The sequence below is a fragment of the Lates calcarifer genome, linkage group LG23 (genome assembly GCF_001640805.2).
Source record: "Lates calcarifer isolate ASB-BC8 linkage group LG23, TLL_Latcal_v3, whole genome shotgun sequence".
Taxonomy (NCBI): domain Eukaryota; kingdom Metazoa; phylum Chordata; class Actinopteri; family Centropomidae; genus Lates; species Lates calcarifer.
The window spans coordinates 16,936,248-16,959,471 of record NC_066855.1 but is presented as its reverse complement, the minus strand read 5'-3'; the positions used below and the strand labels follow the sequence as shown (position 1 = coordinate 16,959,471).

Genomic DNA, 23,224 nt, shown 5'->3' with positions numbered 1-23,224 from the left:
CTGCTGACTCAGTCATGGAGATCAGGGTCACTGTCCACTCAGGAGCTGGTGCTGTGAGATTGTGAGATGTGCAGGCAGCAGGCAGTATTCACCCGCTGAGACTCAGCTGACTGAAAGACGTCATTCTTGCATGGCAGGACTGAACATGCTCTGCTTTTCTGACATGATTCACCAGCTTACTGCTTGTGGTCTGCAAGAAGCCTCCTTTATCTCATTTAGATCAACTGCAATTATTTTCTATGTCCTATATTAACTGGCTGAAATGGCTCCTATATTATAACTGAAGTAAATACAGAGAGAACACTTCCAAAGGAGCTGTTTCTACTTACTGGACGAATCCACAAAATGAACAGGTTAAGAGGATCAGTCAATGTTATCCTAATGAGAGCAGATAAGCAGTTTTATGTGTATCTGGCACCCCCTAGTGGTCTTTCCCTGTGCTGAAGTGATACCAAGGAAAGCAGTAATCAGAACAGTTTTTAGAAAGAACATTTATTTCACTAAAAATTCTTAAAAATAAATTTCAAATATATAATTTAAATACACTATTAAATATAGTGAAGCAAATGATCAGTGAAACAGTAAACAGTAAAAACTTCAGTTCAAACTTCAAGCAAACTGATAAATCAACATTTGCAAAGGTGCTTCATGACAAAACAAAGATGACAATGAAACAATGACAGAGTACTGATTCAGTGAGTGGCAGAAGACACAAGCTGTCATGTTAATTTTTTATACATACAGAGAACTGCAAAAATCACATACCAGACTAATCATGCATTTTCAGAAACCAACCACTCCATGCACCTTATGAACTAACGCAAGGACTAATGTGAGGACAAAGTGTAACAGCTTGGGGTTTGTTGGTCACATTTTAAGTTGAAACTTAAGGATGCCTATTTTTTGACATTATTCCTATCAGTAATAATAAATGGTGGGAGAATATAAACTTTCTTTCCATTTGTGCAGAAAAAAGACTCAGAGCTACAGAGCTTTGAGCAAACCAGGTGCAGCCCTTCAAGACTTGGGTCAAAGCACAACACCTCACTAAATTTAACTGTTTTAATGTTGTTTGGGATAAAAGCCAGAGGAGCCAGCATGTTATTAAATCTGTAATACTGTTGTTCAGAGGTGGTTACACTACAGTAAAATAATTTAGAAATGCACTGTCCAAAAAGCCTAAATATGAAGTTTATTACTCATTTATTCTCATCTATTCTTATCCCACTAATGTCCATCACATAGTTTAGCTGAAAAAAACTGTCAAAGTGGATGACGGTGTTTGTGAAGCACCTGTGATGTCTGAAGCTTCAGACATCATCAGTTACATGGTACATTCTTCATTTGATATAGGCTCCAACACAGTGTGTTGACACACTAACACATGTACTAACTGTACATGTTTGTTGCCCCGGCAGACTTTCTTGTAGCAATATCGGCAGTATTCCAAATTTTCAGCAATTACTTTGATGAATATAACATTGTTGTTACTGATAGAAATAATGAGCAAAGCTACCATTGTAAGAGCCAAATTGGAATAAAGCAGAATTATACTTATCTATCTTTCCTGTTATCAACAGCTGATTCTTTCTGTTCACCAGGCAGAGCAGGTGGATTCCTAGAGTCAGCTGCTGGCTTTACTTCCCCTTCCCTTGGTGGCTCATGATCGATTTTCTTAAATGCTCTGCAGACATGAACTGTGTGACCCAAAGGAGGTATAACTTAAAATGTGGGAGTAAAATCAGTGACTGGAGCGTGTCATAAAGTGCTTACACTCACTGGCAGTAAATGCATCAGTCATGTCTTTTTCAAAAGTCTAATCTCCATCTTTAGGTAGGTTTTAAGGTTCTCATCGAGGACGTTCTCCTCGACAGCGGCGAGCGCCCGGTCGCCTCCGTCGTGGTAGTACGCCAGCAGCTGCTCCGCATGTTCGATCCACACACAGTTATGACAGCCACTCATGCAGCAGTGTGTGGGAGCAGGCGGTGGACCCTGGTCAGGAGACCAATCAGAGGGACTGTGGCTGGGTTCTGGCTCAGTGCACTCAGAGGAGTCAGTTAGTGTAGGAGGAGGAGGTGAATGTGGTCCAGTAGAGAGGCAGCGAATGGTCCCGATGCATACACCTCTCCTCCATGACTGCTGACAGAAACGATGTCTCATGTGCAGTAGGGAGAGGACACACAGCTGAAAGATAACAGAATATGATGTTATGTGACTAGTCATAATTAAACTTTAAATACATCTTGTTTACATGGAAACACTTCTCCCTGTTTGTAATGTTCTGCTCTAACCTGTGTATTTTAAAAAGCTTTTAAAGTACTTTCTGTAACTTATTTAAATAGAGGACAGCAGGGCAGTTTGTTCTCTGTCCACGTGACCATTCAGCTCGGATCTTCATGAATCTAAGGTTAATGTATTTCTAGCTGCAAGACAACGTAGTGGTTTTGAAATGAGGGACTGATTCAAATATGTAAAGAAACTGAAACCCACAATACAATACTGTGCAAAAGTTTAAAAATCAGGGCTTTGGCCCAAAACTTTCCAAAGAATCGGAAGCTACGAGCAGCGTTTCTCTGTCTTGCAAATATTAAGTAAAAGAAAAAACACGATGTATTTTCTTTAAATGTTTACTTAAGAGAGGTGAATAATGGAAAGGTTATGTCAAAGTCAAGTCGTTACATATGGGACTGGGAATAATATGTGCTAGTTCAGTAGCTTCGGTACCGTTAGCTTACCTTCTGTAAAGATATCGACGGCCTCACTGCATTTACACCCAAACACAGCATCGTCGGAGAAAATAGGAAGTCTGCTTATGTATCTGTATGATTCATTTATATTGTATTATACGTGGCTTCTCATTTCAGGTGTTGCATCCACGGGTTCACCTGTCTTACAAGCTAGTTGCGTCGCTTCATTATTCCTAAACTATGACCTCTGTATGTAGTTGTACACAAAAGAGTTGATTGGCCAACAGAAAATGAAATGACCAATAAAACGGCACATTTTCTGCATTTGACCCAATAGAAAGCGTAGAATGTTTTGTGGGCGGGTGGTAAGAGACTGGTTGTATTTACAATCTCTGTCCAGCAGGGGTCAGTATTTAATCTGTATCTCCTATGTGGAGATGTAATAGAAAGAGAAAGGTAGAAACCCTGCAATAAGAATTCTACAAATATCACTTCAGGCTATAAATTATGGCGAGGAGACAACAAAATAATAAAAGATAAGGACAGTATATCTATGTTCGTCTTGATGAATATTCCAAATACAACAATCATGGTATAACATTATAATACATATTATTTGTTAAGTATTCTTAAAGTATATTCAGTATATTCTTAAATAAAGAATATACTGTATTATTCAACTGTGAGTTTTTTCAAGATTCAGAAGAAGTCACTGTAGCTTAAGTTCATGTTTATTTTTTATTGTTGCCATGCACCACTCAACAGCCCCAGCTAATTGCACTGAACTGTTTGCAGCTGGTAGACTGTATGTGCCTACTCAGAGCCATGTCATTAGCTGCTGAGACCGATCGACACGATTTCTGTTCAGCTGCACAGGTCAACAATTTGACATGGCTTATTAAGTGTAGTTTTACAAGTGAGATAGGTGGACTTTTTTCTTGTGTGGTTATAGTTTCTTTTAAAATCTTGCTTTGTTCAACTTCAACAGAAATGCTGTTGTATATAATACTCCTCTCCTTACAATTATCTGTTTTTTTTCTTTTCTCTGAAAATTCCTTGAAAATCACTCACGCTGCCTTAAGTCATGAATCTGATGACTTTAGACAACGACTTTATATCACCCCTTAAAGTTTAGGCTGGTCTTGACCCCAGACATCATAGCCAAGACTTGACACTTACTTGTCAACTGCTAAACAATAACAACTCTCTCCTCTTGTGGGGGAAACTGATATGTTTTTCTTACATGGGTATTGAAGCTGGAGTTATATTTAGGTTACATAGTGTAAGCAGAAACTATTATTATTGGGTCAAAAAAAAGTTTTTTCCTCAAGGTATTTTTTCATCGACCTAGATTTTGATGAATTATGTCTCACTGCGGTGAAAGAGCATTACAGCCACAGTAAAGCAGATTTAGTCAGTGAAACGGCCACATTGTGCTAATGAGTGAATGTAAAGCCTCTTTTGATGTTTTTCTTTGTGTGACTGTAGTGGTGCCATACCCACTACATCCAGCCACTTTCTTAACTATTTGACCCATTCACTGATCTGTGAGATATGTGTGTGTGTGTGTATGTTTAGTATACAAGACACAAGGAGTGCGAGTCTGAGGTCCCCACAGACCTCAATGTTTGCAAGCCACATCCATGGTAACGTGGTGTGGAAACACGGCAGCTGCTGGGCCTGGCAGGAGATACCAGGTGTGTGGTGGGGCATGTTATCTCACCAGAGGCTCACAATGTGACTTTATCCCAAGGAGAGGCTCTCCCTCAGTCGCAGTCACGCTTCACAGAAACTCAGACCTTTATTCAAACACATAAAGCCAACTGCACTTTAAAGGCTGCTGATATCATCCTGAAAGATCAAATGACTAGCAAATAATCTCTGAAGATTAATAAACAGATGAATAGAAGGAAGCTGTATACACAGACAGCAAAATAAACACAAGAGTTTCAATGGATTCTCTGATTCAGTCATGGTCTTATAATGGTTTTATCATCATAATGGATTCTGCTCCACAGAGGTTTTTGTTATCATGAGGTGTGTCTGATGGTTCATATTTCAACCTAAATGCAAAAACACCAAACAGATTTTACTCTGTTTGTGGAGTGACATCATAGTGTGGATATAATACAGCTATCAGATCAGCTCATCATATGACTAGTATGAACCGCAGCATTAAATTCAGATAGACAGATGATGCAGCAGTGTTTGGTATCAGTTTGTGTCGGTCAATTCAGAGAATCTCTGGAGTATGTCAGGTATGTGAACGCTGAGGAGGCCGAGGGGTCTGTTTTCTCCAAGACTCTTTCTCTTTCCACACGAACAGTGCCCTCACAGCCCCGCTGCTGGATTAGGTTTCTCTCAACACCTTTTCCTTTGGAAATCCTGGAGACGTACTTTACCTCCGGCAGGCATTTCCTGAGGGGTCCTTTGCTTACAGAAAGACAGATTAAGTCAAACACATGATAAATACTTAAAGAAAAGAAGCTCAAGGGAGGGAGACTATTTTTGATAGAGTTTGAAACATTTCACATGACCCAATGGTTCCCAAAGTACGGTGCGGACTCTCTTGGGTCCTTAAGGGAATTCCTGAAGGCATTGTAAAGATGAGCTCAGTGTATCAACATTATTTAACTCCATGCACATTTGCACAAAAGTAATGTAAACAGGTGTACTGTATGCAGTCATGTATTATTAAACGAAGTAATACTTTGTGTGGTGTGTGTATCCCTTTATTTAAGTGTTCTAAAATCTCACATTTTGCTCAGAGTTAAATTTAAAAGTAACAGTAATAGCAAGATGGCAGGTAATGCTTTTGGAAATGAGGTGGCTCTATTGGCACTGCAGCTATCCTCAACAACAAAAACCTTTAGAAATGTACTCTAATGCAGAAAAGTTTTGGGGGGGGGATTCTTGATATCTTAAAAAACTTCCCCTGAAACAAACAAGAGACAGCTTTGCTCTGGCTGCAGGCATTCTGCAGGAGCTGAGGGATTAGCTTCATCACTGATAATCCTACTGAAACCCAGAGTGCACAAAAGGCCTGGCAGTATTTCCAACAACTTGTTGCACATTCTACAACACAGCACTGTCTCACTATATATGGGAAAGATTCTCCAGGAATGCAGCCCAAACAAAAAAATAAAAAATAAAATAATAATTTTAGAAATGCATAGATGTAAATTAACAGTGCTATGTGCTCATCTGTAGTTTAGCAAAAAATATGTACTTTCTCTTCTGGAAGGTTTAGCAGAGGGTTGAGCAGAGGTTGGGTTATCTGGGCTCATGTAATATACTTCTGATACAGTAATGGTTTCTGAGTGAAGGGGTATTTTCTAACTGCAGCTGTGTCAACAGTCTGGGAAAACAGGTTCCCTCAAAAAGGGGAAAAATGGCAACAAGGATTTACTGTTTTACTGCATCCACTTTCTGTGCTGAAATGCACCAACTGCAGCATCTCTGATAACAAAACATTTTTATGAGTGCATGTGGATGAGCTCAGAATGTGACAGCCTGTGTTAAAAAAAAGGCAGCAGGGAGGTGTTTTGGTGCTCAGGTGTCCTTCCACAAGGTCTTCCTGGCTGACTCACAGCACCAGCTTTGTCCTGAGCGTACAAAGACCACACTGTTCATTTACCCAGAGTATTCGGCTGCTGTGCCACTGCCCTAAAATGACATGTCAGTGGTACACCTGATGGCAACTTGTCAGAATTGGCAGAATCATGTTTGTGTATGCTGAAACAGGACACTGGATGGACTTTACTCACACAAGTCAAACTAAAAGATATATTTTGTTAACAAAAAAATATGGTAATGGTGAATGTGATCATTCATCATTATATTTCCATACAAAACACATAAGAAATAGTCATCAGTCAGTAGCACATTTGATTGCACATAAACCAGACTACCTACTCATAGATTCTTACTTTTTATACTATGTAAAACTGTAACAGTGTATAAGGTCCTTAGTGGCTGATAATTCTAATGAGGTTCATAATACAAACAAAGGCTTTTCCCTCAGAGGCCGTACCAGTGACATGGCAAACAAGGGAGTCATCGGAGGAAGAGTCTAATTAAGCACAAACGAGCAGGAGACTGTACCAGGTAAAACTACAAGAGCTACTGAGAATGCATCCAGAAGTTCAGTGGTTTGCAACCCTGTAATGAGAGGTTTGTGAATAGGCATTGTGTGTTAAGAGGTCACAAGCTAAAACAAGACTGCCCTCCCTTAAAAAAAAAACTACATCTGCTACAAGATGAGTAATGCAGAACTTTACTATTGTAACCAAGAGGACAAAGATCGAGTAAACCAGCCGTCAGTACACCCCTGCAGCTGTGTCAGAGGGTAGGGACAAAGTTTTATATGCTTGTTTAAGCTGGAGGACTTTCTGACCAGAACAGTTGGGAACCACTGCTCAAGTATCTGGTCATTTCAGAAAGTGGCACAGTGAAATTCGTTTGCGTGTCTTTGTGAAACTACTGATGCTGGAAGTTTGGTGGCAAAGTGACCGCTCATCGGTCTCAGCATGTTCACACAGTTCATTTGCACCATCGACATCATCCTGTGGAGCAGGATTATACAAAATTAGATGGTGCCACACAGCTAATAAGATCACCTCCTCTTGCCTCCTAAGGTCAGTAAGGTCATCTTTTTGCAGTGGTGCATATTCGCATGAAAACTGTTTATTTTTGATGGATGTTTTCACGTCAAAATTCACAAAGGTTTTGTGCAGATTTACCTCGTCCTTTTGAGCTGTTCAGTCATATTTGAAATTATGGTGGCACTACTGAAATGAATGGTTTTGATCTGACAGAAATTCTGTTTGATAATCAAATGAAACAACCTCAAAAGAGAAATTCATGCTTTAACTGTCTTTGTTGACACCACAGCACATATTTGAGGAGGAGCACAGTCAGCGATGGCGCAGCTACAGTAGATACATATTTAGGCTCTGTAGTAATGCCATGCAATGCATGAAAATTTAGGCTTAGCTGACTCCTCTAAACCCACAAATCACTATTCAGTGAATGAACTCTGTGTTTACCCTGAATACAGTGCAGGTCAAGCTGCTGGTAAATCATTCTTTAGTTTGCTGGCAGGGTCACATGAAGGTCTGCGATGTTTGAGTAACTGTAACTTGAATGCATAATGTGTTTCTCTCAGGTAAGAAAAGAGGCAACCAATCAGTGGCCCTGGATGTTAACACCTCAGCCACTAAACACTTTCACTGCTCAAACCTTTGGCACCTTTGTCCTGTAGCTCTGAGTAGCAGCAGCAGCAGGATGTAAAGCTGTTAATCAACAGACCGGGTTTATTTTCTGGAATCATAAAGTTGTTTTAACATGCAAATGAGCATTATAAGATAAGAGAGAGAACCAGAAGAGTTGAGGGCTGTGGATGCGTACCTTGGTTCCTGATGTGACCTCACTGATGGCTGCAATTTGGCGAGAGGTTGGGTCGAGGTCTGCAGGGTTTGGATGGGAGAGCGGGTTTGGGGGGGGGGGGGGGGGCTGCTTCCTGGGAGGGAGGTGGGTGTTATTTTGGAGACACAGAGGTGCTTTCACACAGGCTGTGACGTGCCAGAGCTCTAAGCTCACATTTGGCTGCCAACTATGCTGGACTGAGTTATCACTCAGTGTCTTACTGGAGTAAACAAAAGCCAAAGCAAAATGTAATAGTGGCTGTTTGAGTTGGTTATATAACTTTGTAATGCACTGTCTGTGAAGCATGTTTTGTCTCACCAACTGACACTGGCTTTCATGCTGTGTACACAACCTCTGTTACTGTAGATTATGCCCTCTGTGCTGACAGAACCTGGAGTATCATTTATGGATATTAAAGGCCCCATTGTAGCTTCTTCCCCTGTCATTTTATTCAAGTAGTTCACTGCAGCTCGATCGAACGCTCTGTTTGTGTTTGTGTGTTACTAACTGATTGGACAAACCTAGCACTATCAGCAACAAACCTAGCGCTATCAGCAGGATACAGGCTCCGGCTTCAAGCACCAATTAGCTCACAGTGAGATTTCTCTCACACTCCTGACGCTGCTGTTCCTGGAAGCTGTGGTGCCTCCTGTATTCCCTTGGAAACACAGCTTCATCCTCCTCTACAAGATCAAACAACACACTGAGGCTTATCGGCTCATACAGGCATTAAGATTTCACAGGTTTCAGTCTGGTGTTCAGCATTTATCCTCACTCTCTTGCCAAAAATAATAATCATTATGGGAAACTTACACTAAAAACTAAAAATAAATAAATATCATCTTGCACTAGAATAAAGAAAAATTTCTGATTCTGACTCACCTCAGATTATCCGTGAGATACCGTAAAAATACTGTAAATACTGTAAAAAAAACAAAACAACAACAAAAACAAAACAAAACAATAACTGCTAAAATCTGGAAACTTGGGAGGATATCCCCCCAAAAAATGTTTCATAGGGCAAATAACATAGAGGTTGTGAACAGGTTAGCCAGTTTTCTAATAAACCATACCAAATAAACCAGTGTGCTTGGAGATAAAATGAAAATGATGAAGTGTACTCCAAATGTTGTTAATACTGCCTTCATGGCACACAAGTCCCTGCCAAGCACAGTGAGTTAAAGTTGAACCAGGTTAGGGTTAGGACAGTTTAGGTAAACATTTCGCCACTCATCTTTGTTTTCTCCTTTAAATGAGTTGAGTCCTTTGACAAACTATTTTACTTTTCATTGTCCTTTGTAGCTGTTGTGTATCTTATTCCGTCATCTTCCCTTGAGTTTTTGACTTGAGACGTTTTTCCATCAAAAGCTCCAGGAACTTAAATTTCCCTAAGAGCTAATGTACAGGAATTTTCCCAGGGGCTGAGGGGTCAAAGTTCCTCCAGCACACACTGATTCGTGTTGTACACATCACGTTTTACACGCCTCAAGCCTCGGGAACACCAAGCAAATCGCTTCTCACAGTTCAGTTACTCATTCACTCTTTGTCTGCTTTTTTTATTTTCACTAACTATCTTGTCATGTCAAACCCTGTCCTTCTCACCTGCCCTGCAGTAACCTCAGCCATTCCTGCCTTTCCAGTCACCTGATTCCCCCGTGCACCACTGCCCACCTGTTCCCAATTCCCTCATTAGCTAGCAATATACCAGTCCACATCCACTTTCAACCTGCCAGATTGCCTGTTGTACCACCCCAGCTACAGCTTCCAAGTCTTTATGTACTGGTGTGTTTTTTTTTTTTTTTTTTTTTTTTGACTTTCACCTTTTCTTTGCTTCCTTTATGTCTTTTTTGTCTGGTTTACCAGGTTTTACCAATAGATACTGACCGTTTCCTGTCTGCTGACTTTTACATCATTTGTACAGGCCCCTATGCAAAAACAAAGCCATAAAATTTCCAAAGCACAAAGCATATTGTTGCTTATTCCATTTATCCTCCCACATGTCTTATCAGACTCGCAGCAGCAGCTGCAGTTTTGTAGAATTCCACTGCTCCGTCCATCATGAGAAAGTGAGAATCAGTGATAAAAACACATGTGATAGCAGGGCCTGCTGAATCTAAAATAGACCTGGGATGTAGCCTTGTATCGTCTCCTCAGGAGACTTAGAGGTTATCAGGCCTGCAGCATTTGGGTCAGTTATAAATCACAGTCCAATCTCTTGACCGCAGCAAAGTTAAACCACAGCATCAAGCAGCCTGAGGCGCTTCAAAACAGACACATGAAATATGAGCATGGGCAAGGAGTCCAGATCTATGTCTGTGTATACAGTCACAGGGATCCATGTCAGAATATTACATAAGAGTCAGCAGTGTCTACCAATGCTGTAAATGCTACTAAATGTAACGACCAGTGATATCAGTGTTTCACTTATTAAAGGAGCAGTTTAGCATCTTAGGAAATATGTTTATTTGTTTTTAAGAGTTAGATTTATCAACATCAGTCTAAAACAACCAAACTTGGTGGCCATATGTTTTTTTTTAACCCAGAAGAAAATCTGGCTAGCTGTTTCTCTCTGTTTCCAGTCTTCATGCTAAGCTAAGCTAACCACCTTGCATGACCATGATATCAATCTTCTCAGAAAGTGAATGAGCATATTTTCCAAAACTCAACACTATTCCTTTAAATCTTTCATAATTCCTGTGTCATCATTAATCAGCATTGTTTAAATATGTCAGAACTAATACATTTTTTTAATTAAATTCTCTCCCTCCATGCTATGGTACGCCAGATGATCTGATTAGATTTTGACCTTGCTTTAGAAAGTTGCATATTCATGAGTTTTGCTGCATAGATTTGCATATTAATTAGAAAAAGCTTTTTGTTTTTGTTTTTTTAACTTTGTAACTGGTTAGCATTGTTGATGAATAACTACTGGCACTGTAAGCACCTGAGTTCCTTCATTATTACAGGACAAAGGGCAAAAAACACCTGTAATTTACAAGTACACACCTGCACTCAATTGTACCTGCGATCTGTTCTCAAGATGCCCCTGAATGTTTAACACAACCGGTGTCTATCTCTGGGCCTGGACTGAAGGAGCTGACACTTCACAGTTGAGATGACACACAGATGGTGGACTCAACTGAGTTTACAGAGATGATTTGATGGTGAGAACCTGGATACACTCATCAAAATAATGTATTCTAGTAATGAAACAAAGTTTCTCCTAAGTGGAGACAGAGGACTGCCTTAATCCCCATCAGTGCTGATGAGGATGTTCAGTGATGATTTAAATATAGCATCCTGCAGTGTTTTCCTCTCCAACAGAGATATTGAAGATGATTTAGCATTGCGGGGAACAGATAACTGATACCACGATCAATTATTTCCATCTCCTCTGATGACCTTGATGAATGTAGCTGTCTGATGTCAGTGCAGCTGGACTGATCAATGTGTTTGCAGGAGTTGATGAACAGGATTGAGCTTATGCGCCTGCTGTTATTCCATTCACGTGGAGATGGACCATCAAATCGAAACCGAATGGCATCCTGCAAGAACTTACTATTCTCCAAGGTTCCCACCAAATGTCTGTCCCACCCTCTGACTGCCCTGGCCTCATGACCTAATGTTAACAGAAGAACTTTTTGTGTAGAAAACACACGATTCGTAACATCACAAGTGAATATTTATTTATTAAAAAGTAAGTGGCTGTGGTCTGGGTAATCAAATGATTTCAATACATTAAAATAAAGGCATTATAGACAGCGGAAGTCCTTCTTTAAGATATTTTCCACCTTGACAAGACAGTACATTTTCTTTTTGTGAAAAGCTGATAATAGTCTTTTCTGTTTGTATTTAAACTTAGTGTGTTGCTGTACAGGACAGTAAAATCTGAGCAAAAAAACAGCAGCTGGGTCCAGAAATCTTAATTCATTCATTATTCTCTGTACATTTTAAGTGAATGAAACAAGCTAATTTGGGTTTTCAGCTCTCTATTCTCATGATTGTTTAACTGTTAGAAATTAGATGAAATAATTAAATAGCACACTGTAGTGCTATAAATAGCATTAAATATACATATTCGTACAGTGCTTCCATGCAGTGTAGAACCAGTGACACATTAACAACATATTTACATTAATTCCACACCAGTAGCTCAGTGTTATGTGAACTTTGTTGTGGTTATTAACAATATTAACAATCCAGGCACAAAAATATATATTGACTCCTATAATTAAACTGTGCACAATATTTTTGAATACAAATGAAAGTGTGTGTGAAAGAGCGGCTGCTACCGCAGTGACAGTTATAAAGGCTGTTTATGGTGTGTGTGTGTGTGTGGGGGGGGGGGGGGTATACATGTAAGTATACACATGTATACTTACTCACATTGCGCTAAAGACACTCCCAACCTGTACTTCTATCATGTTTTGCACTGTCAGCACCATCACTCCTCATCTGCGTGATTGGGTCCAGCAGAGAGCTCACAATTCACTCTCTGTGAATGGCAACCATTGCAAAAAGTCTTTGTTCTGCAGCAAAGCCGTGGCTTCACCCCCTCGCTTTGACTTCCAAATGAAGCTCCACGCTGTCTGAGACCCAGCGGCACATGGGCAATCAGTCAATAGATGGTTTAGCTGTTTTCCACCAGCAGTTATGACCTAGTGTTCACCTCCACATGTCCGGGGCTGAGGGGTTCCTCTTAGAACCAGCTTAGGGAACCATAACAGCAACAACATACAGTCAACAAGTTTAAATGAAAAGACACAAACTGAAATTAGTCAGACCAGGGGGGTGAAAGCTTAGTTTGACAGGCAGTTTGTTCACCACTGGGACGTCCTATGCAGACCATTCCCCTGCAGAACAAGAGAGAAATGGTAGATTTGTTGATCAAATGGCAACATGATGAGATTTAAAATGAATACTCCACAGTTTATAATATCAACTACCCTCTGAGGGCTTGAAATGTGACACTGAAAAGTTTGCAGCTTCCTCTTTCATGAGACAGTGTCCATTGTCCATTGTATCTAAAAGTGTCTGAAATCTCAATTTACATTTGTAAAAAATGAAACCTCTCCTCATTAAATCCACACAGATGCTTGTTAGTGCAACCCTGACCCTAACAATTCTATATTTTAACCAAAATATAATTAAATTAAATGTCTGTTTGTTCCTGTCATGTCCCGCTGATTTTATTTGCCATGCAACTATATTTGTATAAGGTAGTCACGAAGGACAAAAGTGAATGTGTGTATTTAGCCATACTGTAGCAAAAAATAAGATATGATAACATTTTATTGATCTCCACTATCTGAAATCAAGAGATAAAATGAAAATTATGCCATATTAATATTCTGAGAAATTTCAATGATTGTTTTGATGATGATGATGTTATTTTTACCACAAAAATGGTAATCTACTGGAATCAATTTTAACTGGACTACAGCTGCACTCCTCCATGCTGCAGACTTTTCAGAGCAACTTTAAAACCTTCGAGGAAACTGTTCAATACTCAAAGATAAAGAATTAGAAGATAAATGTTTAGTACAAAGGAATGTGGAAAAAGACTACTACTACTATAAGTTCCAAACAAGACAAATCAAACCCTTTCCACCATTATTTCTTGCAGTATAATCTGAGAAAAGCTGGAAGAAGAACAGAGTTCACTCAGTCCAACTAGCATATCGAAGAGACAATGTAAAAGACACAAGTCCTTGACAGAGTGAGTTCCACAAGGTAAGTAAGAAAAAAGAAACCCAGACAAAGAAGTGATTCATAGTCAACCTGTAGGAGAAGTTGCTATGGATACCGCAGGAGCTGAGAGGTCGACATGCACAGAGGCAGGGGAACAGAAAAGCATCTGGAGGTAAGCAAGTGATAAGAAGAAGCGAGAAAAGCTGCAGAGTGGAGAAGGAGAGGCGTCGGGGGGGTTTGGGGTATGACCTACGCTATTTCCGTTTGTGTGTGTGAATGCAGTGTTCCCATTCTCAGTGTGTGTTGAGGGGGTGCTGCTCCCGCTGTTGGCTGCAGAGTTGGTGGAAGCTCTGGGAATGACCATGTCATAGGAGGGTTCTGTAGGGTGCTGTGTGAAATCATAACATGGGCAATGATAAAAACAATATATATGGAGGGGGTGGATCTGTAGCCACCTGCTGTTTGGAAAGACTTCTCCAAAGTGCTCAGACAGGCTGAGTCTGGACCCCCATCCCCTTCAAATTATGTCATTACATCATCAAGCTTGAAAATGATTTATTCAGAATTCAACAATAAAATTTTAGCTTCTGCGTCTCTGTAGTATATTCCTACACATGTAAGAAAACATTGATCTATTCTCATCCATGGTGTACTGGAACAGTGAACTGCCTGAGAACTGACTGTTCAGGCCCCAGTTACCTGTCACACTTTCCCTTTTTCAGCAGTGTTTATGTTTATGACAGTGCCAGATTTACCTATTAAAACTCAGGTTATCTTTTGAAACTGTGGGTCTTTGTTTTAACACAGAAACAACCAAAAGCATGCTTCTCACTTTTGGCCGATGAATGTCTACACCATCAGACTGCATTTGCAAATCCTGACCTATTTTTTGTCCAGTTCTCTTTTCACTATTGCTTTGTTCCCTTTACCATGGTCCTACCGCTAGATCATGTTTTGCTTATGTAACCAAATTTTACTAGGTACACAACCAGCGACACAAGAACGCGCCAACTGCTGTAGAAGTTTAGGTGTGACTCTCTTGTACGTTGGTCGTAGAGAGAGGTTATGGTGTGATGTGTCTTCACTCGCAAACAATCTTTGGCAGAGTCCAGTCAGCAGCTTGGACGAGCTCACTGAGCGTCAGACTAAAGCTGGTGATGTTTAATTTAACTGGGGAAAGCAATAGGTCAGTGTGGGCTATAAATGAAGACGCTGCTGATGCTACCTAATAAATCTGGCTATTTTGCTGACCTGGAACCAGATCCAAAAATAAACCAGCTATCAAAATAGTGCCTGAAAAACTGTCTTGGTTTATTGTCAAATGTTCATTTCAATAATAATTTGCCTGGCACAGGTTATGTATATGTGTATGAAAAGTGTGCTGGGAAACAATTAATTATCTGCTGTCTGCTCATGTTATATTCAAATGTCTACCTCTGTAAACAAACCACATGGTCGCAAACTCACGTTTCCTATTGGTTTGGTGATGAGAGCTAGTTCAGTGGGCTGGTAGACTGCGACTACGCAGTTGGCCGGTGTAGCCGCTGTATGGAGACACAGGCTTGGACCCTGTAATGGACAGAGACACAGTTAATGTCAGTATGTTGTCACTTATCAAACCCTATGTGTGATATCTTTAGGCCTCTTACATGCCACCATCACCCAGCAACCATCTCTTAAATCTTTACATTACAATCGGTTATAGATTAGATAAGATACACAGAACTGAATTATGATATCAAGACCATGACACACTATCTGTCCTATCTTGTTTGTGCCTACAGTGATGTGTCCTGTAGAAACGCCCAGCAGAGATGGATGCAAAAGATGACTTTGTCACACTTTGCTCGGCTCCTGACGTTAAATAACGTTCATCCCCTGGATGAAACTGTTGCCACACCTCAGTTACCATGGAGGCAATGCAAACACAAGGCGTGATGTTTCTGGTGGGACTCAGAGGCAGCGTGGGAGTGGTGGAGCGGGAGTGTTTTATACTGCGTGTGATACAGTGACGAGGGATGCAGTTAGACACTCATTAACAAGGATGATTCAGAAAGCACATTCCCTCTGAGTCCCACGCTGAAGCTCTGGGAAAGCAATGTGTACAGAAGTTTGGTCAGATCTTCCTGTCCGGCTTTTAAACCTAGCTACAAATACAAGGAAATTATTCAACTGGCAGGGGAGTTAACAGGGGAGTTGATGAAGTTATATATTGGTACTCTGTGTCTGAAAATTTTCATATCACACAGCTGTGCATACATCACATCCAAGAATAATCTTTTATTGGTGTTTGAGCTGGACACAAGTAAAATAAAAACAGTGACAGCAGCGAAACACACTCAATAACACAGACAGAAAACTGGCAGTGTTAGCGCCTGTTGTTTATTGACTTATTTACCAAAATTAAAATATGGTTATTTTGCTCTTATTTTTGTTATCAGTAACAAATACTGACATGTAAGTTTAAAAAGAGCTAGAGTAGATTTTAATGATCCACAACCAATGTTCCCCCTAATTTTTCATGTGTCTGGGCACACACACAAACTCCCTGAGAATTCCTTGGACCACTGTGAGAAACATCAGACGTGCACACTGTCGCACACGGTAATTTTATGCGCTACGTAGTTTTGCTGTGCGCGGTGAAAGCGGGAGCAGTGCACGATGGCGCAGGCCGTGCAGGACATTAGAGGGAACATTGTCCACAACCATACCATGTTTTAGTCTGGGTAAACTGGGTCCACTGTCTTGGGTGGTTTTCTGGGTAGGGTTAACTCATTAACTGCTTTAACTGTAGAACTGACCCAATCTGGTTTAAAATGATGTGGTGATTTTGTTTTTTTTCTCTCATATTGCCTAAAGAAGCAAAGACAATGAAGAAAGGAAGAAAGAAGAAAAGATAGGGTGGGAATAAAGAGAAAAACAGTGAGAAAGTCATGTTTTATACTAAAACAAGTCTTTCTTTTTTTTAGTACAAACATGATTTTGAAGGTACAAGACTTTCAGCCATATTCATCTCATGTTGAAGGTAAAATCTGAATCTGCAAACTAATTTCCAACTGTTCACACTGAAGTGGACTAAAAGGTAAGATTATTCCTCTAAAGTTAATATATCCCAGAATGGAAACAATCAAATATAAATACAGAATTACATAATTACTTTCCACCTCCTGCCACAGTGACACAGGCTGACAAACCTTCCAGGGTGCAGCCAAACAGCACCATCATCGTCACCATCTATCTGTGAGGCTACAGACTGTGGGACTTCTGTGTTCTGTTCAGTCTGGATTTTTACTGCAACATCAGATCCTGTTCAGGACTTTAACAGCAGCATATCAAATTCTGTAGGCTCATCACGTAGATACAAAACAACCTTTGAGGACATTTTGCAGAGTATTTAGTCTGTTCTGATGATTTGATGGGCTTGAAACTTTTACTCTCTGTACAAGGTCATATACAGTATATTATACTACAAACAGCCCTGTGCAGAGACAAAGGACAGAATGTTCAGTTCAGTGTTCCCAGGCTTTCCCCTGACACAGGATGGGTCAGAAAATATGATGAAAGTCCCAGCAGACATTTTAATGAACTTCCAGTTTGACACTATGAGACATGTAGTCAGGGAGGTTAACCAGGGACTGTTGTGTCATATGCAAAGTGAATGCAATCATGAGTCCCTGCCCTCCCTTCTAGATATTACCCAACAAACAAATAGAAACCTCTAAAATATGTTGACCAGGAAAATATTTGATTTACATGGAAAAGTGGGAGTGAAAAGTGCTTCCTGAAAAATGAGAAAGTGGAACTTTGCACAAAGCTTTGACATATCGCTGTTATATCTGAGAAAATGAAAGTTAGGACATTTGTACAATTTAGTGCATCTAACTGTAAAGGCAAAATAACAAATCCACAACACATTAAACTCAGTGATGTTGTCAGTAAAGGAAGAAGCCATAGACTAAATACCTTGGTTGGGCTCGTCCATAGAGAAAGCCTTGTTTTCCATGAATATGCTCTGGGAGCTCTGTTCCTTCAGGATGGTTTCGTAGCCAACTCCTTGGTTTGGGTAAACATCTTGTCCGTAGCTCAGCTGGCTGTCATCATCAGCAGTCAAACAGCAGATCTTAGGAATGGTGTAGATGATGAGGAACACCCAGGCGTTCGCCACCAAGGCAATGGCCAAGGTGGGGTCATCCCACCTGGGCCCTCCGTGCCTCTCGTTCCCGTAGACGTACATGACGATCCATGCCACCCAAATTCCCACAGAGAACAGGCCGGTCACGAGGATACAGGCACCTTCAATCTTCCACTGCTTGTGTTTGCCTGCCATGATGACCAGACTGGCCACCACCACAGCCAGGATCAGGGTCAACACATAGATCAGCGCCATGACAAAGTCCTGGTTGGCAATGTTACAAGGCGTAGCTGTGGCTCTGCCAGTCTCATCTGTGGAATTAAGCGGTGGCAGTGGGTTGCGCACCACTGTGATGATCAGCCACTCCGTGTTGATGACCACCTCCACCAGCCACAGCCCCACTGCCCCTAGACATAAAACCCAAGCACAGGGCCCTCTGTTCCGCCTCGCGAGGATGTTCAAATTTACGCTCTGCATGAGAAGGCAGGCGAAGCAGCCGCCAAACAACACCCCGAACAGGAACCTGCGTGAGGCGCAAGTGGAGAAGTCCTTTCCCACAATGAAGGCGAAGGTCAGGCAGAAGAGACCGATAGTGCAGATCAGGAAGCAGGCGTGGAGACCCACTGAGCTCCTGTGGTTCTTGTCTGTCATGAAGGGCAGGCTGGCCAGCAGGGAGATGAAAAGCACCAGGGAGAAGACGATGCCAGCCCCCGCGAAAGCCTCCAGCACGATGCCCCACACTGCACTAAGGTCACACAGGTTGTAGTAGAGGGAGTCCACATTAGGGCCGCAACCCTCAGGGGTTATGTTGGCAGCCATTGTGACCGGGAGCGACTATAGTTCACCTAGCTCTGGGATCCTGATAGAACCTGTTCATATGGATAAACAGGGAGAGTCTGAGAAAGATCTGATGAGGACAAATCTTAACAAAGACTCTAAATACGTCACTAATGCAAGATTAGGATACTGTAGTCTACACCCAATCAAGCAAATATTACACTTGCATGAGTCAATACACTGTACACACAGAAACACATGAGATTCTAAACAGAACCTTTGTCATGATGGTTACCTGGAATATTTCAATAAAAAATGACCTCACTGTTATTTAGAGGTGGAGAGAATCAGAAAGCTGCACCCAAGAGCTCAGCAGACACCAAAAATCAGAGGAATGTCAAACTCTAGACGCTTTCCCAACTCTGGCGTTAATCATTAATAGGATCTGTAGATAAATATTGTTTCTGTACATTACACCTGAATCAGTGAGGTGAAAGTGCAGTAAACCTAAAGTGCTGTGGGTGGAAGTGGGGTTTTACATTTACCAATGTAAATAATGAACATACATCTGTGGTACTTTTTTTGAAGTAATATGAAATCAGAGAGTCTGCCTTGTGAATAAACACCTCCACAGTCCCAGTCTTGTCTTTCTGCCATGTCTGGTTGTGTCTCTTTGTCCTCGTCAGATCCAATTACACTGATCTGAGGACAGTCTCTGAGCAAAATCGATAAAAGTATGGTGGAGGACATTCAGTCTTTCTAACTCGATGCGGCTCATTCACAAAGATCTTTCTGGAAATCTGGAAATCTACCTTTTCTGTTTTTCCTTGTGCCCAGATTACGCTGGTCTGACTTTAATGTGTGAAAGCATTCTATTCAGGCTTCAGGTCAAAGTGAAACACAGAGGCCCTGTGGGGACCACAGGTCCTAATCTTAAGTCAAAGTCAATTTAACCTGTTACCATGGAGAGCTCATGCACCACCTGCTTTATGGCATGTTTGCAATTTCTGAATGCTCAAGGTAAGAACACGAGACAGATTTTCATTCCAGTATGAAGCTAACAAAATTTCAAAAATGAAGGCACAAGTCAACAGTTTGGCTTTCCAAATATCTCACATATGTTACCACTCTACAGGTTCATGTCAACAACCCGGGACAGATGAAGATTAGACCAAGGTCTCCCAGCTGGTGACACCATGTCTGAGGGACTCATACTTCATACTAAAGTTGTGCAGAGATGAATAATTTACAAGATCCAAACTAATCAATAATATTACAGTAACAGCTCTTTTCTCAATAACAGCTTGAATATATTAGACTACAACGTACAGTAAATCCAGCTACACAAAAACCAACAAAACGTAGGGCAAAAGGCTGGATTACCAACAGAGCAAAGTGCCACAGAGTCCCAGACTCTTAGGGGCCACAAAGATCACTTTTTCGTTAATTAATTAACTGACACACAACATACTGTAAACTGAGATAACATTGGTCCTCTGAGGGCTCCTGCACTTTCACCAAATCTTGACACCCTGAGTCAAAATCTAGTTTTGATCTGTGGCATATTCCTAAATATATTTTCGTTAAATCTGTTTACCACAAACTACCACAGGTAGGATGAAGACACCTCCCTGTGTTGCCCTGTGCATCCTCATCAGCACAACATGATACACATACAATGCTCAGAGACTGGAAGGAGTAATCTATAAGTCTATGTATGAGACTGATGATACATTTTACTTGGCACATAATATCACATTTACCTCAAGTCAAACTGTGTTACTTTGTCTCTTCATCCTCACTATATACAGTGTGACCTGTTTTCTGAGTTAACTAAAACTTTTCTCACTGTACACACTTTTACCTCCATGAAAGACAAAGACCAACACAAATTATCAAACGTCCCTAATATGAACTCGTGTCTGCGTTTTCACAACCAAGAAAACAGCACAAAGTGTAGTTACTGTTACACTCTAAGCTGCTTCTGTTTAGAATAAAGACCAAACTCAGAGCCTATTTAATCGAAATGTTTCTGTGGCCATATCCTCAAATAAACAGAAAAGCATACTAAAGTCTTAACACTGTGTAAGCGATTATGAACCTTAACAATATACATTAAGATGAATGTGGTGCGTTTAAGTACCTGGATGTTCTCTGTGGTCTTCACCTCTGTGCTGGTTGTTGATCTCGCTCGTTCTTCACCTGCTGCAAACGGCGGAGTTGAGGATAAATCATCGAGAGTGAAAAAAGAAAAGAATAGTCACCAAAAAGTTTCTACTCTCCGCCAGATGTCATAGCAAAACATCTCATGACGCTGATCTCAGCTCAGTTCATGTGAAATTAAAGGAAGATAAGAAGTAAATGAATCATTTTTCGGGCGTTTCCTCACGATCTGACTGCTGAGATGCTCTCTCTCTCTCTCTCTCTCTCTCTCTCTCTCTCTTCCCTCTCTTTCTCTCTACCTGTGTGTGTGTGTGTGTGTGTGTGTGTGTGTGTGTGTGCAGGAGAGAGGGAGATTTTAATGCACGAGTACACAGTTTTCTCACAACATCTCATAAAACTGCTTCTTTAAATACCACACTTCTTTTAGTGAGCAGTAGGTTTTAATTTTCTAATTTTCTGCGCTTTACATCAGATAAATGGGGACCATCTGAATACAGTAGGCCTATATGCGGCTTGTAGGGACATCTGGTGGTGAATGGTCTTGAATGCAGCAGCAGGTCAGGGAGCCTCAGCCACATCAGGGTAACATAACGACACTGATGCTGTCTCAGTGAAGGAGAGAAATCCAAATCCTGAGTTCTACATGTCCATTTTGAAAATATTTGACCTTAAATCACCTTTTCAGAGGATCTGGACCAAAATATCTGGACTCAAAACAAAAAGTCTTCCCGAGCACAGAACTTATTATATTGTATTATCTTTTATATGAATCATAATACGTTTCTGAATGAAATAGAGGTGATGAATTAACTGTACTGCATGTGGGGGAGTTTTCTTTATTTTGTTTCCTATATATCTTCCTTTAATGCCTCTTTATTGCTTCTGTAAATCTCTTTCAGTGTCCTTGCTTTTGAAAGGTGCAAATAAACGTACCTTGGCTTGGCTTAAAATCAATTACAGCACGTGAAATGTTCAAAGTGGCAGAAACAAAAATAAACCAACATTATTTTAACGCAGCAGCTCGGTTATAATGTTCCAGTCTGGCTCTGGAAAACTCTCTAAATCCCAAAGTGTTGACAGATTCCTCTCAGCTCTGTTTGTTTGGGCATCCTCTATCCGTCCACCAGGTGTCCCCCAGACCTTCCCTCCCTGTCCCAGTCACATGACCTTCCCCACCCACTCACACACCTGTCTCCAGTGTCCTCATCAGTCCTTTGAGTATTTAGTCCTGCCTGTTCTGCCTGTCTCTAGTCAACACCTTGTCCCTCATGCTGTTCATGATCCCAGTCTCACCACCTTATCTATTAACTTACCTACCTGTCTCATTAATGCTAGTTCATTACACCTGCCAACATTAGGGTCTTCCTGCTTGTCTTTACACCAAATTTTTTACACTAAATTCAGGTTGTTGTTTTTTTTTTTTTTTTTTTTTTTTTTTTTTAGAAGTTCAGGAAAGAATCTCTCTGGAGGAGGCAAAGTGAGAAGATGAACTCAGTTTGCTTCATGGTGTTTTTCTTGGTGTTAATCAGTTTAACTGTGACAGCTGTGTCCTGTTTCTGTTTCTTCTTTTAATGTGGTAACAAAAGAAAAAGGCAATAATCTGTCTCTTTATCCAACATGCCTTCTTCTTCTTTGTCTCTTTCTTTAACAGATTCATTTCAGACACAGATTATCTCTTTGTTTTTCCTCCTGTTGTTCAGTCTCTTTCTTTATTCATGGCCAGTGACTCAGACTTGTGCCAAACAATAATAAAAATAAAATACAATTAATAAAATAAAAACAACAAAGAATGTTGATCAGTGTTACTGTACCTTCCAACACATGCATTTTTTCCCCACTGATTTATTAATGACAACTGTCACACTGTGTTTAACTGTTTTCTGAACATATCCTCTGTGCTATCATTTGACATGTAATTGATTTATTTTTATTTTCTCAGTTGATGACAGTATGATGAAAAGTTGTGAATGGTAGCAAGGAGAAAGGCGTTATATTGTTGCAGATCCAGATCCCACAGCACCACCATGTGGCCATTTATAAAGCACTTTATTTTTTAGCTTTTTATTTCTTTATTTTTTTTAGCTGACGTTCTCGTTGGGCTGTAGGTCCCAACAGTGCAAGTGAGGATTTTGGTGCTTCTGATGTTTTGGTCAATAATTAAAGGACCAGTCCACCCACAGAAAACCCTCCTCTGCTCATTAAATGTTAGTCCAATGAAGTCTCACTCACACTTGTTGCTCAAGAGCTGATTTTTCCTGCTGCATATCCCTCAGTCTGATCTCTACAGTGGACAGCTTCTTTGTTTTCAGCTCCATCTGGCTCTTTATGATGGGAAGTCATGCTGTTA

At 40.6% G+C, this 23,224-nt stretch overlaps 2 protein-coding genes across 2 annotated transcripts; both read right to left on the bottom strand.

The window, feature by feature from the left end:
• Positions 1–476: 476 nt before the first annotated feature.
• On the bottom strand, positions 477–2,949 carry oxld1 (oxidoreductase-like domain containing 1). The gene is made up of 2 exons (XM_018666599.2): positions 2,736–2,949; positions 477–2,184 (listed from the first exon to the last, which is right to left on the bottom strand). Exons 1-2 carry the CDS (start codon positions 2,784–2,786, stop codon positions 1,798–1,800), a joined length of 438 nt encoding a protein of 145 aa, XP_018522115.1. The 5' UTR covers positions 2,787–2,949; the 3' UTR covers positions 477–1,797.
• Positions 2,950–11,783: 8,834 nt separating this feature from the next.
• Positions 11,784–19,110, bottom strand: gprc5c (G protein-coupled receptor, class C, group 5, member C). The gene is given in 6 exon segments (XM_051066347.1): positions 11,784–12,967; positions 14,059–14,193; positions 15,273–15,323; positions 15,325–15,374; positions 17,769–18,806; positions 19,040–19,110. Coding segments are annotated over 5 exon segments (1,257 nt in total). The 5' UTR covers positions 18,757–18,806; positions 19,040–19,110; the 3' UTR covers positions 11,784–12,934.
• Between the last annotated feature and the right edge of the window lie 4,114 nt (positions 19,111–23,224).

What these genes read in the sequence shown, in the direction of transcription:
- oxld1 (XM_018666599.2), bottom strand. Translation starts at nt 2,786, where the DNA reads ATGCTGTGTTTGGGTGTAAATGCAGTGAGGCCGTCGATATCTTTACAG. An exon ending in CGTCGATATCTTTACAGAAG is followed by an intron (nt 2,185 to 2,735) that starts GTAAGCTAACGG and finishes GTTATCTTTCAG; the next exon opens with CTGTGTGTCCTCTCCCTACT.